The sequence below is a fragment of the Mya arenaria genome, chromosome 11 (genome assembly GCF_026914265.1).
Source record: "Mya arenaria isolate MELC-2E11 chromosome 11, ASM2691426v1".
NCBI lineage: Eukaryota > Metazoa > Mollusca > Bivalvia > Myida > Myidae > Mya > Mya arenaria.
This window is the reverse complement of record NC_069132.1, coordinates 25603171-25623648: the sequence shown is the minus strand read 5'-3', so window position 1 is coordinate 25623648 and position 20478 is coordinate 25603171. Positions and strand designations below refer to the sequence as shown.

Below are 20478 nucleotides of genomic sequence, written 5' to 3'. Positions count from 1 at the left end.
AATTGAAAGAAAAATGTAGTTTGACAATTTACGTTTATTTAATATAAAGGTTAACCTTCAGGTTTCCCTGTTCTACATCATCATTAATTTTTGGTTATATACATGTGTCATTTACATTGATTCATTATGATTTGGTTTTTTTCAGACATCGTCTTCATTAAGATGTATAAAGCCCTCCTAAATCTTGAAACTAACCTAAATAAAATGGAAAACGCACTGGTTAGATTCGGAGCCATTCCAGAGGAGTTTCGGGAAAGAAGGTCGCAAGTCAACAAGGCCGTTATTAGCACATCTATTGGTGGAGTTGTCGGCAGTGTTTTAGGAATTGTCGGAATGGCTCTTACTCCGGTAACATTCGGGACTTCTCTTGGATTAACCATTACAGGTGGCGTCATAGGCGGAGTCAGTGGATTTACACAAGCGGGTTTCCGTATCCATGAGGCAGTGAAACAAAACGGTTCCACATCGGATATGAACAATGAGTGGGAAGCTATTAATACAAACCTCAATGAAAGCATCGAGGAAGTTGAAGAACTTTTTAATGTAAACAAAAGAACGAATGACTTTGAGTATGTCGTGCCAGGAAAGAATCAGCGGGGCTTCATTTCCTTAGGAAACGTAGCGAGATCACTTCATGGCGGTGTTGGTATTGGTATCGCTGCTGCAAAGGCTGCTGTTTCTACGGCAACGATAGTTGCTTCTATTTTAGGCCCAATTGGAATTATTTTGGACATCGGGTTTTTAGCAGAAGCATCTTACAACAAATACAATGGCAATCAGAGCAACGCCGCGGAAATAATTGAGTGTTTGCTCTTGAACGAAAGCATTCTACTGACGTGTTATCGAGGGAACACTGAGGCAAATGGGCAGATAGTTGAAGGATCATTCAAGAAGCCGTCTTAATTGAAAGAAATACCGTAATACATATGATTCCTTTTGCAAGTCAACATACCTATACAGCCGGAATATTTCTATCTTTAAATCACATATTAAGAATTTGATGAAATTGAATGTGTGTGTTTTTATGTGAAATATTTGTTACAGCAGAAGCATTCATTCAAAGATAATTTACATTTCTACCAACAGCGTAAGCAGTGTGTGTGTGTGTGTGTGTGTGTGTGTGTGTGTGTGTGTGTGTGTATTTAAGATGTTAACTGAATAACTTATTTCTGTTACTTTAAACTTGAGCAGTGTGTTTTGGTTGCGTGTTTGTTATATACGAACATGATGACATATGTTAAGACTTATGTGAAGTGTTACGAAATAAATAAATTGTACGTACAGTAAATACGATGTGAGTAATATAATACTGGTATGACTATATGAATATAAGTTTTTTTTCTGGTTTTCATCTTGTATAACGGCATGCAAGAACTTCTATAAAGCGCCCTTGAGACTTGATCAATCCCTACATTTACATTTAAAGCAATTAATCATCAAGAGTCAAATTTAGAGAAAAAATCCTGAAACCGATTATTTATTGTACAAGAGTGTGTATCAACTATAAACAGATACTATTGGATAAAAGACATGTCATTATTCCAAACCTATCACAATACTGATATAACTAATGACGTCAAACCCCTATCAGTTCATACACAATTTCAAAATCTCTGTACTTTCAAATGTTTATGTCACATGCAAGAACAAAATGTTATCTCTTGATGGTGACGTATTGTAAATGACTCGTAAAACGATGCATATTAAAGGCATTTTTAGTTCTGATAAAATCTCAATGGAATCGGAATCGTGTTCAAGTGAGGACGACACACAAGCTGATAATATATAGCATGGCTTGTTAAAAATCAGCATCGAATCTCGACGAGCAGTATGGCCGGAACTGCGGGGGAAAAATTCACTGGCCGTATATACGCGGCTGCTCGGCTGATCTGGTACCACCTTAAAGGTATCGAAGACGCCTGCCCATAGCTCACGCGTCTACTGGTCCAACACCGCCGGGCATCGGCACGGGGTGGTAGTCCCGATTGGCTTGTTTTCAGGCAAAATGCATGCATCTAAACAGATCTAGTACCATCGGAGTGACTGAAGGCGTCTATTAAATTAGGACGCACGCTATTTAATGCTTCAATTGAGTTTACCTCGCGTATATTATATATTGATAAAGTGCTCATAATCTATCCATTCCTTAATATGTAGTCAAACAAGTGGTTCGACTTATTCATTTCCATTATGTTACTTGCATGTTTCCACAGAACGCAGTGTTTTTGCATCATGATTTTCTCTTGCGTCGGCATGTTATAGATATGTGCTTAGTTCACGCAGGCATACATTGGGGCCTTTTAGCGGCACCGTTGTCAGCCCGTGTACCGGCTTTAATGCGACACGGTACATCTATTAAAACTATAACCAAGATGCAGAATATGGAACACTGAGCACCTACATATAGTATGTGGATGGACCTTCCGACGCAGATGTTTGAGGAACTCGCAAATTAATGCACTGTCGGCCCACTCGACCCACCAAAGGTACTGTGACACTTTGACGGGCCAACGGGGAAGGTAGCCTTCTCCACCGAGACACCTACATTAGGAAATCGTCATCGCATGTAAGAACGAGGTGTTTCTTATGGAAGGGTATTGACGCAAAAATTGCACCATGCTTTATGACATTTGTTTTATTCGTGATGGCATTCCCATTCGGGTAATGAACCTTACAATATGCATTATGACATGTCGTATTGCATTCTGCATTTGCATTCTGCATGTTGACATTCCAATCTTGTTTAAAGCGTTTACAGTTACAACATTACATACTTAATTCATTTTGCCTTAATGTCTGTGACAATCCTATAATGAATACATATTTTGTTACAATCTACATAACTTCCTTATATTCATCATAACGTTCGAAATTTGACGAGACCGAATAGAAATACAAGTACACATAAAGCAACAATCACCAAGCATTGTAGAATTATCCGAATGAAACAGTGCAAATTAGACAAGCTGAATAACGCAAGGCAAATGAACTAACCATAATGCGGTTGCCAAGAAATAGGCATAACGAATTATGACAACAGGGGGCGTATTCATTTGTTTCCGTACATGTCCGGAGTTTAACGGATTATATGCATTGCAGTTATTTTCCTTTGTTCTAAATCGGTCATAGCAATAAGTTGATGTGATTTGAGTACGCTGTATATTTATATTTCGGCTGAATATAGTCAACACTTATATGGGTCGCATGTTCTGCATCTACTGAAAGCATTGCATGTACATTTATTCTAACCTACACCCGTAACACTGTCATTAATGGATCAAAAGTAAATCCAAGAAATTCTGCCGATGACGGATGATACAAGGCACAGGATATTGCAGCTTGCCAATAATATTTTTAACTACCGCATGGAAAGTACCTTGTGGGATACGATTTTTAAACGATATAGTAATGCACCAGTCAATTGTAACCACGCCCCCACCAGGTCCGGGGAATAGCGGGGACTTGTGACTTTCGGTCCAGCCGAGCCCGGGCAAATTCTCCGCCTTGCATGGACGAACTGCTCGTGAATGCCCCCGCACCCAAGGTACTCTAGGTAAAGCTCATTCCCCGCTATATTTGGCGGGAAAACAAAACCACCGCATTCACCCGGAAATGCGGGCCACCTGGAAGCTAAAAACTAGGTCCATTTCCCGGCTATCCCCGGTATACACCCGGACCTGGGGTTACAATTGACTGGTGCCTAAATACTGTTTTGAACCAGCTGTCATATCACGTTGATGTGTCATCCGTTTTGAACAGAGTCAAAGATGCCTTTGACGCTATTACAACGAGTGCTAATGACCACAGGTGTCTGACTCATTGTTTGTCTCTAACATGTTGATAAATATCATTTTTGGTACATATAATGAGATAAACAACGCATCTGAAGATATGTTATGCCGCTGATATCATCTGAGCGCTTGTCATGGAAATGGCCGCCTCGTAGGAAATTTTAAGTGGATTTGATTTTAAGACTTATACGGTAGTTCCTAAAATTGTGGTGTTTGTCATTTTGTGATATTTCGACTTGGAATTGTATTAACTATACACAGAAGTACAAAATCACGTAAATAGTTCTGTGTGCAGTGCAGTTTACACGGAAACGAACTGATGATTGGAATTTGCTGTACAGTTTCCGACTTCAGAAAAAATACGAGAATGGGACATTGCATTGTGCATGTTTGTCTAAAGACAATTAAGTTATAAAAACATTTCGCATACAATTTTAAATAAAACTGACTCCTCTTTTCATATCACCTATTCACAAATGAATTGTTTCTATGTTGACATATGCATAAAACTTGACCTTTACGTGAAATCCGGTAAGTTTGAGTTACATACCTTGTTCCTTTCTTGTATATGAAAGGCATTATATATCTTCAGATGTGTTGTTTATCTCATTATATGTATCCAAAATGATATAAATCAACATTTTTGAGACAAACAATGAGTCAGACGCCTGTGGGTGAAACCAGAACTTGTAGCGTATTCGCTACAAAGGGAAAAACGCTAAGCGCCTGTACTAGTACAATCGTAGATTTTCGACATTTCCTGTATCCTTTTGTAAAATACAACAAGGAAGCGCCATCTGCCTGTCAGTTTCGTCATAACATCTTGTGACAAACTTCGAATGCAGCCAGGCAAAAAAGAAGGGTAAAACATGAAAGAACAAACTTTGCAAGGATGGAAAACACATTTCAGATGTACAATTGACAAACCACAGTATGCAGGATGCAACCATCTATACGCGATAAATAGCACCCAAACTGTAAACACAGGCATTCATTGTTCAACAAAGGAATAATAGCAAGGAAGCTTAATAACATACCATCAGGCAACAAGCAATAAGCAGAATGGAACGTACAATGTTAACAGGCGGTATGGAGTGGCATAAGGCAAACTACAAATGTCATCAAGCATTATGCATTTTGGGCGTCAATACCCTTCCATAGTTTCTCCCCATGCCATATCCAGGCACTTCTAGCAGACATTCTGCCATGAATGTGAGTTTAAGGCCAGTTCAAGACAATTCCACTCTCGCTTTTCAGACGAAGCGAAAAGAACGAAATCATCGCATATAGGCATTATCCCGTCGTCACCCTGTGTTTGCAGCAAATACAACTGCCGAACAGGGGCATTGTAAAAATGGAAATCTCACTTGCACTCTCGTTCAAATTTATTTTCGCCATTTCATAAATTTTCAGTTTCCGACGACTACGCCAGGAAGTCAAGGGTCATACAAAAAAAAATCAGAATGCGCACTCCAGTTTAAACTTTGAACATTTTTTCTACTTTTCTCGTGCATTCCAATTTCATCAGTTGACCGTCATTTTCGGCCAGGAACGTGTTTGTTCTACGTCAATGAAACATTATGGACGAATAGATAAACACATTATCAAAATATCACAAAGCCTATACATACATATAACAGCTCATATTTTCACAAGTTAATGCAAATTAAAACGATACAATGGAAAATTATTTCTTGGAGATGTGTATTGCTTGGAAATTTAAAAAAAATACTTCTTAGTCAAAACGGTAAAAATAAGAGTTTTTTGGTGTCGCTTCATAAATATATATAGATATTTTTTTTTGTAAATAGTGCATGTAAATAGCAACGGCTGAATCATTTGTATTTGACTTTTCTTAAATCTCAAACGTCTTAAGCACTGTTTCGGCACCTTTTATTTTATTGAATGCTTCACATGTATGATAATAGCCTGATTTTATGAATAATGCAATGCATGGCAATTTTCGCACAAAGTTGTCGCTAAGAGAGGGTTTAAGGTAGATCGTGTATTTTTATCATACATAAGATATGTTGTCAACGGATTATCATTAACGAAAATGATATTGAAAATATAAAGCAAATAGAGCTGAACAGTATTTAGTTATATAAACTTCTCATTAAAAATTACCTCCGCATTTATAGCGATCATAGTTTAACATAAATATAATGTTTTATAGTCATGGACGGTTATCTATCATGAACAGTTACTTTTCTTCACTAATACTTAGCGGTTGCGTATCATTTTCCGAATTTCATAGTGGCTCTTCCATACTTATTTTTTCCGGATGGAACAAAATCCGTGAACTGTAACAAAACACATGGAAGACCCGTTAAATTGCAGTACGCCAGGGTGGGACAAGAGCTTACGTACGCCAAACTATTAAGACTAAGACAATCAATTGCGCCTTCATCTTTGGCTCTCATTAACATTGGCCTTTGTTGGCGTTGCACGAACTGAGGGCCTGAAGGAATACAACATCAACACTCGCATGCAATTCTTAAAAGGAATCTTGTAAATTAAATAATTCCAAATTCATTTCGCCTTGAAACATATTTTTTACAAGACAATAAACTTTGCTTTGACATAGCTTTAGAATTGGATGGAAAATCTGTCAGCGAACGGATTATCTGCATAAGGTCATTGCGAAACTAGGTCGATGATCGTCGTGTGGCGATTTTAGTCACCATTACCGTGAACAATTACATTATTTAACTCGCAACTCAATAATTTACTCGTTCACATTTTTTCATCATTTATTGATCATACTAATATAATAATTTGAACGTTGTTTATCTGAAATAACCAAAGCAAACCCTATAGTATGATAAAATAACCTCGTTTATCATCATTTTACTAAAACTATAAATCCCAACAAGTTTCTGAGGTTAACAGACTTGTTGTTTTGCAATTCATTCAACTATTTGTTTCGCTGATATTTTCAAATATCAAATTTGTCTTAACGTTAAAAGTAAATTTGATGTACATAAATCCTAAAACCAAATTTGAACTTACTAAATATTGGCTCGTTTCTGATTTATTTTCATTGTTTTGCATACAGCGCTCGCAACGTACTAAACAAATAAAACACTGTCTGAGTCCCGGCTGCCGCAAGCCAATAAACCCACGGAAACTATTCATACACGTATCATACATTACCTCCCCGGCCATAAATGCAGAGTCAATTTAATTTCAGCTATAATTCTTACAATGAATCATTCCAACTGTTTTACACAATAAAGTCTTTAGAAGACTATAAACAAACAATTTTGTGCTGGTGGAATCTGTCTCAGCCTGAGCAGTACATGATCAACAGAGGGTGTTCCCTTTTCTTACCTGCCGATACGCATTAGCTTATTGGGCACGGTTAGGCTAACTTGGTTTGGCTAACTTAGTTGGGCTAACTTGGTTTGGCTTTGAAGTTTTGATATTTCTTTGCGTTACTTAGCAAGAACAGTACTTTGATAGCTACAGCGATACGTTATTTGAGGCCTTCATTTCCTGATACAATTTTGATAGACAACTTTGACCATATTCCATATTATCCAGATCCATCTTGTGACGAATAAATCGTTATGGGAGGAGATGGGCTTGTACTAGTGATCGGCATGATAAACTTGTGCTTTAGTATAACAGTTAATATATAAATATATCACAACCCCTTGGTCTTTTCTGACAATGCGGTGTGCACTTTTCCGATGTGGGTTTGGAGTTGTATTTGGAAACGTTTACCGACATACTTTTATGACATAAATAAGCATTTTTGCACTGACATAATCGTTGTGCGCAGAATTGTGAAAGATATTTTGTCAAGAAAACACTTTTGTAGCATAAATTTCTACAAACCTACAAATCCATTAGACATTGTCGATATTGTTTTCTCTTAATAAAGCCTTAGAAGCAACCAGTCACTTTGACTCTGAAATAAAGTGGCACCCTTTGTTAAACTAAAAAAAGGGTCAAACCTTATCTTGAATCCGCCCGAGGCTCTTTAACCATTTTGTTTTAAAGTTAAAGGTTATACGTATTACTGTTTATGAACCGATTATGTCACAAAACTAGATTTTAACCTGATGTATTACGCAGGTAATAAGCCTATCTGTTGTTCATAGGCAATATAATAATATACGTGTAAGTGTCGTCGATGGCGGCGCCGTGGTCGAGAATAAATTTTTACAACATCATTTAACATCAAGGAAACTTTTAACTGATTTTAAAATGAAGCCATTATTACAGAAGAAAAAATCGAAGGCACCCTTATCTTTGGGAAGGTGAAATAGGTGATCGAGCAAAATCTAGGAACCGAGAATTCAATTGTGAATAAAAGTAAAAAGTGCTTCGCGTCAAGGGAAACATGCTTTGTTGGATTGTGCTTTCAAGGGTTATACATGTGTTTTAGTGATGATTTTCATGTCTAAAGATATCTTAAATGTTAACACAATGCTCTTTTAACAGTTTTAAGAACATAAACATTAATATTTTGGCCTTAATACAGAATCGTCCAATAAATGGATAAATTAAGGTACAAAAATACGCCTCAAATTGTGGTTCGTCTGAAACCTACTAGTATGTCTTCACATATGACTTATGTAACATGTGATTGGTTGACGTTTCTGATACGAGGTCATTCGGTCGATTTAAAAAAAAATGTGTTTTTCAACTTGATAGTGCAAAGGGACTTAAATGAAGCGTATTCATATACATATATTGGCTCTTAAATAATCAGTTTTATCTTATGAGGTCTCCTTACATAAATTTTCAACCTAGATAACATGTTTACTAAGTGCTCTTTTTAACTGCATACAGATTGTTAGCGTGTACATAAATGCGTCGAATTAGATAACAGTTTATAACTAGAAATATTTCAATCGCGAGCTGTGCTTAGGTCAGAAATGATAATTTATTAAAGGAAAATGGATGATTTACATCAACGTGTTGTTAGATCTATACAAAATTATAAAGCTGGAAGAGTTATCAAAACGAAAAACGCCTTTGAAGACATTTTTGATTTCATGTGCAGCATTCGCTTTTCAAATTTTAAAGCTCGTGAACCAACAAAACTAAGGGAAGCTGTTCGAGAGCATGTTATTGAAAACAGATGGGATCTTTCTCTAAATCTTCTGCAATTGCTAGAAGGAGTTCCTAATCAGCTTTCGACAGAACATGAGAAATCGCTGGCGGAACAATTGAAAAAGGACATTCTTGTACATGACAAAGATAATGGTCATCTTGTGTTATATTTACATATACTCGCACTTTATTTCAATCTTGACATTTTTGTCGTTGAAGTGAACGAACCACCGTGTTGGAAGTTTTATCAGGCCGTTTGTGTTAATCAAAACAGAGAATTTAAGATTGGTAATGAAGTTTTCCAGGACAGAAACTGCGTAGTTACAGGGCAACGGCGGCCTCCAACCTTTATAATGCTTTATCGAGACAGCGACAGAATGTTTTATGGAATCGAAAGCAGAGGCGATCACGTGGTGCCTCCTCACTCACCGGGGAGCTTAGAACAATATGCATCACAACTGCATAGTGAGTCCATGCAAAATGCTTGTCAGTAAAAAAGAATTATAATCGTTCGCTTTGGGAGCGGTAAGTAGCGGCTTCAAACCCCGACGCGTCCTACCAAAGATGATAAAATATTTGGTACGAGTAGTTTTATCCCCTGGCGCTCGACTTTAAATGGTAGTCTTTGGATATATGGTGGTACATATATTCGCATAGTCACCAATGAAACCCCTAGTGTATTCCTAACTCGTGTTTCATTGACCATTGAAAAAAGGTTATTACATCATGTATTGATAAGTTTTTTTTGTCATATGATGTAGTGTGTTTGTGGTGTTTGTATATTTTGTGTCTCTGGATCAGAGTTTTAGGGTCTTAACCCTGTGCCTTTTTAAAGTATTCATTCTTGGGGATTTTATTACTGAAATATTATTGTATTGAATTATTATAATTTTGAAGAATATAATAGGCTTCAAAATGATTTACGTATATTAGTTATTCATTTCAGAACGTCCTTCATCTGAAATTGAAGCTGTACCAGAGCGTCTTGAAATGCTTAAGGAAAACGCTTGGTTGATGAACGATAGAACATACAAGAACGATATCAGAAATATTGGAAATGTCTTTTGGTAAAGTTTTTTTTATTGCAAATGTTGATTTAAATTAAACTGGATGAGTACAATGCAACAAAGATTTGTCTAAACTTAATACTAATATAACCATGTTATTTTGTAATTTTGTTTAGCGTCCGCATGCGCCTATGTTTTGAGCTTTGTGAGAGAAAATAATTTCGTCTTAAAATAATCGTTGATGTCCGATTTTTCTTGAAAGACGACAGCGATAAGCTGATAAACCGACATCGATAGGATTATTCGCATATGTTTTATCAATATCGCCGTGAGTGAAAGTGGCCTAGTGGTAACTATATACGATGTCAGCTTTCGCCACTATCGAGCTTAAAAGAATAAGTATAAATTAATATCGCAGTCAAACTGACGCTCGATTTCAATGGCATAGTGATATGAATTAAGGAAAATGCTTTTTTTTCGTTTCATTTACAGCATTAAGTCCTCAATGCGGTTCGGCGTATGATGCGAGCTAGACGATTCCTAGACGGTTTCAGTCCGGCCATTGGTAGAAGGACCTCTGTTTGCCCTTTACAAAATAAAATATTAGTTGCCATTGAATATAGGATTTAAGGTTCAGCCGTCTGCTGTTCAAAGGTTAGGAAATTGTGGAATGATGTCGTCTCGTTTGTGAGATCTGACTCTTCGAATCGACGCTTCACTGTTATATTTGTTTAGTCCCGATCGACCGATTTCAACTGCATTTCTGTTTACGAATAAGTATTTATTCGGAAGTTATTCATAATATATTTAGCTTAGATCTGATAAACAATTCATTTCATTAAGTAATTTCGTCATGTCTTTTCGTCGTTGCACATTGTCGAGTATATTAAGGAGGTTTTCTCAACAGGTCTCATTCGAAACGATAGCTATCTCATGTTGAGAATAGTTTCTGCAAGTTCATTTTGGCATATATTTAATCAATACACTCTAGTGTTCGTTAGGGTTCCTATGTTAGACCTTCTTTGGGTGGACGAAGAGTTGAAGAGCTTTTGCGCGTGTGTTAACGTGCATCTTACAGAAATGATTCTGGTAGGCGAGGGTGCATCTTCAATATCTACTACGGATAGGTGAACGTGCATCTTGAGAAGCTGAGGTCGATATGTGATCTTGCCACCATGTGAGATTGCGTGCCTGTGAAAGGAGAGCTGCTGCATGTTTGTAAGTGGGTTTCTGGATATTACGGAATGATAAGAATATTTCTGGAACAGCCAATGCGGGTTTGTTAGCGTGGCTCATAAGGACCACTTCGGTAAGTCCTGCTGATGGTGTGTGTTTGGGGTTTTGAATATCTGTTGCGAAAGGATGGGCGCCCACATCGTGTTGGGATTCTGCTGTGTGTGCGTTGTGGGCGGTGTGGGCACATTTAGGGGATTCTGTATGCAGGCGAGTTAAGCCGACATCATCTAGGGTACGCTGCTTCGCATGCGATTGAGGTAAACTCGCTTAGAGGATGCTGCGTCTTAGGCGAGTAAATCCGACATCATTATCGATTTCTGCGTTACTGGTGAGGGAAGTCGACCTCGTCGAGGGTTTACTGCATTAAATGCGAGTGACTAGACCTCTTCTTTGGCAAGCTGCGAGTCAAGTCGACTTCGTCTGGGAGGGAACGATGTTGAGGCGAGTGAAGCCGATCTCGTCTACGGAATATTGATCGCAGTACCAATATCGTGAAGTAAATACAGGAGTATTTGGTGGTTAAACATTTATTGCATTCCTAATAAAAACTTACAGCAGCGTTTATATAGTAAAGGTTTCAATAACCCACATTGATGATACCGACATCCACAGGCTTTGCGCGGCAAGCATGTTAAAACATATTTTGTAAAATGAATACCGTGACAAAATGTACAAGCCAAATTAATGGATCTGAAAAATTTCGGAGCACATACTTTCACTTACCAAATTTTCAAGCCGATCAAAATGTGACTAGCGTTTACCAGAGTTAAAAGTACGCTGCAAGCGGGCCAACAGGTTTATATAAAGACTGAAATTCATACATTTATTTTTAGGGATGAGTTGATAGAACGAGATGATAAATATGAGAAATGTAAACCAAAAAGGATGAAGAATTTGTCGGAGTGTATCATTTCAATGTTAGAGAAACCAGAGTCGCAGATTCCCAGGACAGTTTTTATCCAAGTAGGTTTACACTCTAAAAAGTAGTCAGAATATATATTTGTATGTAAACTCACTGAAAAAGCGTTGCGATGCACTTTTAAAAACTAGAATATACATAAATTGAACAGACGTTTTACTCGTTACGGTCAATGCTTCTATAGACATGCTGTAATCAAAGTCTTTATTTTAAAGATCCTGGTCAAAACTAGATCAGTCCGATTGCTCAAACTACTCTTCGAGGACATATGTGTGGAAGGTATACGTTAAAAAAGATATAGTTCGATTTGTATTCTGCATTAAGTAAATAGTAAATAACTGTAGATTTGCAGAGATACAGGCCTAGCATTGTTACGTGTATTGCCATATTGCCCTTCATAACCTTTTTTACTTACAGTAAATATTTTAATTTCTCCATCGTAACTGAGCTATTACCGAGTTATGAATTGAAAAAAATAATTTGACATTATACGATTCTTTAATACTAAGGTTAATCTTCATACTTCCCCTATTTTACAGCATCTTAATATGTACATGACTGTGTCATTTACATTGATTCATTATGATTTGTTCTGCAGACTTTGTCTTCATCAAGATGTATAAAGCCCTCCTTAATCTTGAAAATAATCTAAACCAAATGCGAAACGCACTGGTAAGATTCGGAATATTTCCAGAGGAGTTTCGGGAAAGAAGGTCACGAGTCAACAATGCTGTTATTGGCACATCTGTTTCTGGAGTAGTCGGCGGTGTTTTAGGAATTGTCGGACTGGCTCTTACTCCGGTGACATTTGGGGCTTCTCTTGGATTGACCATTGCAGGTGGCGTCATAGGCGGAGTCAGTGGATTGTCGCAAGCGGGTTTCCGTATCCATGAGGCAGTGAAACAAAACGATTCCACAGCATATATGAAAAATGAATGGGAAAATATCAAAACAAACCCCAATGAAAGCATTGTGGAAGTTGAAGAACTATTTAAGGTAAACAAAGGAGTGAATGACGTTGAGCATGGCGTACAAGGAATGAATATGCGGGCTCTCTTTGCCGTAGGAAACATAGCGAGATTACTTCATGGTGGCGTTGGTATTGGTATCGCTGCTGCTTAGGTTGCTGCTGCTACGACAACTACAGTTGTTTCTATTTTAGGCCCCATTGGACTTCTTTTAGACATCGGGTTTTAACAGAAGCAGCGTACAACAAATACAATGGAAATCAGAGCAACACCGCCAAATTGATTGAATGTTTGCTATTGACAGAAAGTATCCTACTGACGTGTTATCGGGTGAACAGTGAGGCAAATGAGCAGATAATTGAAGGATCATTCATGACGCCAAACTAAGAAAAGAAAACGGTAATATATATGATTCTTTTGCAACTCGACATATTCATAAAAACGGGAATGTTTAATCTTTTATTAAATTACATGTTTCGAATTTTTGACTTCTGGGCTTTTCCTTTTAGGTTTTCATTTTATTATTGTCGCTTTGAAAAACAAAACTTACGCTTACCAGACAGAAGCATTTATTCGAAGGTCAAAACCTTTTCTACCAACAGCGAGAACATTTTGCTCAATTCTCTTTTCATTTTTAGTGAACATAAAACAGGTCGGGCCGGGATATATTCTAATTTGACAGAACGACTACGGCAGATGTCGATTTCGCTAATAAAGGCGATGACATGTATTTAATTATTTGTTTGGGTGCATGTGTGTGTGTGTGTTTAAAGATGTTAAATAAGTTTGTTGTTCTTGAAATTTCATACTTACGCAGTGTCTGTTTTTGCTGCGTTTTTTTTTATATACGAACACGATGAACATTGCACTTCAACTTGATTAACCCCCCAGTAAATTTACATTTTATGATTTTTTGTTTTTGTGTTTTATGTCTTTGGCGTTTACCCAGTGCCATTAAACCGGGTTTCTATTTAAACTTTTTGCTACCGAGCTTGATTCTGTAGTTTTCCACATATTTAAGTAATGAGTTAAGGTTCCCTGGATTTATAATAATTTCACTGGAGTTCAAAAGTTGGAATCGTCATTTGCATGTTCTGATGCCTTATTATTTTTCTGATTTAGATTTGAAGTGTTATGATAAAATAAAATTTTATGTACAGTAAATAAGATGTTATTCAATAAACGTTTTTTTGGTGTTTATATTGTATAACGGCATGCGAGGAATCCCATAAAACGCGCGCTACACATGAGATCCTTACCTAAACATCTTAATCAATCAATCATCAAGCAAGAGTCAAATTTAGGGAAAATCTCCTGAAACAGATCATTTATTTTACAAGAGTGTGTATCAACTATTAACGGATACTATTGGTTATAGAACGTCACTATTTCAATCAGATCACAATACTGATATAACCAATGACGTCATAATCCTTACAGTACAAACACTATTTCAAATGTACTTCCAAATGCCTATGGTTTATTAGGCATGCACGGAAATAAGCGAAACTATTTCCAAAAAATCAACCCTGAAGAAATCTCTTGATGTTGCCGTATTTTAAATGATTTTTAAAACGATCCAATTGCAGGCATATTTAGTCTTGATAAAATCTCATTGAAATTGGAATCGTGTTCAAGTGAGAATGACACACAAGCTGATAATCTTAAACATGGCTTGTTAAAGACCAGCAACGAAAAAAGACGAGGTCAACAGACAACATATATGGACTTTAACCGTCTCCGGATTCGGCCGTGAATTCTTAAACTCGATATTGCTAGATGCATCCGTTCAATGCCTTTCAATCATGGAACCTGCATCAAGCCCATTGTACTTAGGATGTCCGAGCTTGACTTAAAATCCCGCCCGGATTGAGCCCCGGATAGCTTAGTCGATTATATTCGACTCCGCCGAGAACTGCAAGGTCATTGCTCGACTGGCGGGCGCCGATACCGTTCCAGCCGTACCTACAGCTCCACAATCGAACGACAGAGTAAGAATCGCCCTTAGAAACGGCATGCTCAGTTCATCCGAGCCCCTGTCTGGTCGCCTTGGCTCGCCGAGATCGAAAATGCCTGCTGTTCTCAGTACTTTGGGCCGCCGCTCAACAAGCAGCTGGGCCGAAGGTGCAGGGAAAATTTCAGTGATCATATATCCGCTGCTCCGATTTGGTAAAGGTCTCGATGCGCCCTTTTTTATGCCGTCGGTTTCTCGCAGAACTCAGTGCTTTTGCATCATGTTTTTTTCCTTCGGCATGTAGTAGATTTGTACTTAATACTTATGACTTTTCAACGCTCTATACATCTATTCCACAATCTTTAGTTACAAACAAATTGACTCCTCTTATCGAAAAAACTTTTGCGAGGGAGAAAACTACTTACATGGCAGTTAATGTTAAAAAGACTTTTTTTACTAATGATCGCTCAGATAAATATCTGTATTGGACATGCACAGATGTCATTGAAGTTTTAAATTTTGTACTCAATAATTCTTTTCTTAAATTTGGTAAATGTTTATATAAGCAAACTATTGTAATTCCAATGGGTGCCAATTATGCACCTTTACTTGCAGACCTCTTTTTATACTGCTATGAAAGTGAATATATGTTAAAATTATTTAAGTCTGGAGATCTAGCTCTTGTTGATAAATTCAATAGCACGTTTAGATATATTGATGCTATTCTAAGTTTAGATAATCCTTTGTTTACAGATAACATTCATTTGATATACCCTTCACAATTGCAACTTAAAATAAATCTAATACATCCGTTTTAAAAGCATCCTATTTAGATTTGCAACTAGAAGTAAAGGAAGATATATTGAGCATCAATCTTTATGATAAACGTGATGATTTTAATTTTAGAATAATTAATTACCCTTCTTTAGATGGTGATGTTCCTATTTCAGAATCACATGGTGTTTTTATTGCACAGTTAATACGATTTGCTAGAATATGTACAGATGTAAAAAAAATCAGCTCTCGCAGTAAACTTATGACGCAAAACTTCTAAAACAGGGTTTCCGATATTTTAAATTAAGGAAAACTTTCTCAAAATTTGTTGATGGTCATTATAATCTCATATCAAAGTACAATAGTAGTCTTAAATCGCTCATTGCTGATAGTATAGCTCATCCCGATTTTTATGGGGATGTTTTAAAGAAAATTCGTAAAATTAAAATGTTTCCAGTAGGTAGTTGGGCAGATAGACTTAATGAATTACTTGGATATTATTTAAACCGTAGATATAAAGGCAATATTTTGAAGAGCACTTGCCTTCTTGTTTTTGAAGATGATTACCTGAAACAAAATATTGGGTTGAATATAGCATCCTTTCATAACTAAATTTTCAGTGCTTTGATTTTTATGAAGAATTTGCTAATTCATGTTATCTTTAAAACCTTTTTTGGCGGACACGTGTTGACTGACTCCGATTGTTTTGGCTGTGACTTAATATTCTTCAAATATTTTACTTTTTCAAATCATTTGGAAGGAGAGAACGGCATATACAAGTCGCTTTAATTTTTAATAATGTTGTTCTTTATTTGTTCCCAGTTTTAGTACAATGATGCTTTTTATTATGAAACTCTATGATCACACAGTTTTAAACCTTTTATTTTATAAGGCAGACGGTGTGTGATGTTTTTGGTTTCTAACGTTGACTGCATCGCATCTTTGAAAAGTATTTGCATTAGGTGCTCTGAATTGTTTCCCTCCGTTTGCAGATAGAGTTGGGATCTCTAATAATTGAAGTACTTGGGGTTTACCTTTTCGTTTTTTATTATTATTTGTTTTATTGATAAGTTTCCTCAAGTTAATGCATACTTTGATAAGATTTACCTTTTGCGTTTTATCTTTATTAAGAATTGTTGGGATAAGAGTGAGGTTTGTGCACATAAACTGGTTTAAACCCCCAGTAAATTTACATTTTACTGACCGTTCCAAGGCGGTACCTAACAATTCTTGATAAACATACCAATTATTTATATATATATATATGTGTGCAATAGTACACGCAAGCATATATGGCGGCTTTTAAGCGGCTATGTTGTCTGTGCGTGATTCAGCTTTAATGCGACAAGGGACAAAGCATTTATTAAACTATAACATATGCATCAAGATGCAGAACATGAAACACTATGCATATTCATCATGTATGTGGCTGGTCTTCCCGACGCAGAAGTTTAGAAAACTCGCAAATTGATGCACTGTAGACCCGCACGACGAACCAAATGTACTGTGTTACGAATTGACTGACCAACGGGGAAGGGAGCCTTCTCCAGCAAGATACTTACATTAGGAAATCGTCATCACATATCCATGCTCTTCTAGCAGACATTCTGCCATGAATGTGATGGAGTTTAAGACCAGTTCAAGACAACTCCACTCTCGCTTTACAGACGAAGCAAAATGCACTAGGTCATCGCATATAGGGATTATCCCGTTGCCACCGTCTGGAGGCGACCCTGTGTATGCAGCAAAACAACTGGCGAACCCCTGGCAATATCAGACAAAGCAGAGTACACTTGTCCGATGAGGGTTTGGAATTGTATATGGAAACTTCCAAAGATAGCCTTATAAGATACATGAAAGAGTTTTGGTATTTACATCGTTTTGCGTAGAATCGTGCAGGCATTTTTGCTAAGAAACAAACACACCTTTGGGAAAGTGTACGGCCAATGCCAACCATTATTCGCTATAAGGCCATCGGCCCATTGCAATATAAATATGTTGTGACTATTTTAACAATTTCAACGTAAGATGATGCCATGCGAACTCTAAATTTAAAACAATTAGGATCAACAAACTTCTTTCCTAGTAGATATCGGATCGTAGCTCATAATAGAAATAACAAACTATAAAAAGTCGGTATTTAATTTTAACACATTCACTTTAATATACTTAAAATAGTCTTTGTTTTATTGGAATATTTAAATATCGTCTTTTTCTATATCTAGATCACTGGAACTAGTTGTAAAAGATTCATATTTAAATCTAAATCTTCTGATATCTAAAACATATAAAACATATATATATATATATATATATATATATATATATATATATATATAATAGGTATACTTTATTTCAAAAACCTGATGTAACAAACTAATGAGTATGTTCATTGTTTGCTTCTTTTTTTTTTTTGCTTCTTTTTCTGACTTGACTATGCCAGTCCTGTATACACTCATCACATAATTATGTGTCTCATAAATTTAGAAGCAACTTGTCAGTTACCCCAAACGTATCCAAAGCCTGTGGATTGTAGACACACGTGGATTTTTTTCATTTTGTTATTCAGTTTTTTCTTCCACACAAGTCTTAATTATACATCATAATATACCTTTTTTACAAATTCATTCAGGAATTCGCAGTAGTTTTTAGTCAATTTTTGAACACGTTTATAAGAATCCATTGATAATCTACAACGATCACCTACAAAACAATGTCTTTTTAAGATTGTATGCCACATTTTGATATATGATTAGCTCTACATCATTAATATTACAACTTAGACGGACGACTATTGTCAACTAAATTCCGTTAAAATACAAAATAACAGTTTAAATTTCCTATAATATGATATATATTTTAAACTCAAAATAATAACAGTTGGTCCAGAGCAAAACAGAAGTAGATAATTAAGTTCTGAAGACACATAGGATAACTTAGCTGATTTATGTCGTCGGCGCAAGAAAGGAATAACACACACAATGTACAGTTTAATGTTCGTTCCTTTAGGGATGTTTTGTCTCAATACATTCAAGAATTTCCTGTTCCTAAGCATTTCAATGTTACAATATAATCTGATTGATATACAGAATTTAGAGTACTTTAAGGTAGCGCATCCCAAATGGTTGATATTTCAAACAGAAACTGACATTTCCTATTCATTAATAGTATCTTATTACCGAGTCCTATATCCACCCTAGATAAAGTGTTTAACTTTATCAGTTGACTAAGTGCTACAACATCTGCCAGGACATTGTGAGCTTTATAAGTACCACCCAACAGGGAGGAAATAAACTATTGTTGTATGTGTGATGATGCATTTGTAACACTGGCAACGACTCAACAAAAGCACATGCCGGAATAAGCCAACATTTTTAAATGTGGTCACTAGGATAGGATTATCAAACCTGCGACCATTATGAGCCACAAGACCCATATTGCTGATTTTTTAAGCCATTCAATCCATTATTATATTGATTGGGCATCAATCGTTTCTTGATTTGGTATTGCCCTGTAAAGCTAATGACATCATTAAGATATTTAAACATATATATTTGCTGCGGAACGCTCATTTTTATTTTTACTAAATATAAATAATGACCCTAACTATTATAACCTGGAACTGGATCGAAGCTGCACTTTCACAGATTAGAAGTTCCGACATTTTTAAAATAAATTGTCCCAGAATCATCTGATTTTGGCATCATTACCTTTAATTCAGTAATATAAGATAATGCACAATAGAACATATCTCAGCTGTATGGGAAACTGCCGAACATTTCATTTTTCTTAAAGCTTAAGCTTTTAGGCAAAAAAATCATTTTAACAAATATATGAAAAAGCGATCTGATAATTTTCAAGGCAATCTTTTATCACTGGTTTTTAGACACACACGCAAAAATTGTCTCATTCTAAGCAAAACAATTGTCCAAACTGATAATTTATAGGAGTGCAGCTTTAACTTAAATAATTAAGTCTTTGTTTCATTCATTTTTAGTATTTTTGGGTGAAGGTTGAAAGTGCTAGTGTCATTACATTCTATGATCACTAAATTGAGCATACAAACACCAAACGCCGAGTTCACATCAAACATGGCAGTCCTCTTGAACTGTCATGGTGTGCTTTTCCATATACCACTTTATTTATGTGCAAACAATCCCAATTCTGACACTGCACATAAACATAACCCCAAGTACTTTTTGAAACTCGCCCTTTAAGCTATATGTCAACGGAACTATACACGCTAAACAAAATTTGAAATTTTGTAAGCAGTTTTAGCAACACGTCGCCCCTCCTTCCAATCTTTGTTCATCACACCATCCTGTGCATTTGAGGTTTCAGAATTTTGTGAAGAATAGGAATGATTTTTTCTAGGTTTCTTTACTCGCCATAGCGTTTTATCCTTTGAAAAACGTTTAAAAATGTGTCGTAAAAATTCCATTTTGTTTGTTATTTGTATTTCATTTTATGTTTTCGTTGATCAACGAACACTTTTTAACATTAAACGTTTGTAAAAGAAAAGCGAAGTTTTTCGATCATTTCCGGAAACTAAACATCTTCAACGGACTCGTCACGAAATATGTCGACATTGACAGATGTTAAAAATAATGCCGGGAATTCATTAGAGATGCTCTGCCTTAAATAAATAATTATAGAATACATTCATGCAGAACTAAAAGTTGACAGTGTCTCTTATCTCTTACTGTAGAAGCTAGGTAACAAGTATTTTAAGTGATCTTCTTTATCAGCAATAAGATCGTGG

General features: G+C 36.3%; 1 protein-coding gene across 1 annotated transcript; it reads left to right on the top strand.

Moving 5' to 3' along the window:
- The first annotated feature begins 204 nt into the window (after nucleotides 1–204).
- On the top strand, nucleotides 205–903 carry LOC128208442 (uncharacterized). The gene has a single exon (XM_052912006.1). The coding sequence runs from the start codon at nucleotides 205–207 to the stop codon at nucleotides 901–903; it is 699 nt and encodes a 232-aa protein (XP_052767966.1).
- The last annotated feature ends 19575 nt before the right edge of the window (nucleotides 904–20478 follow it).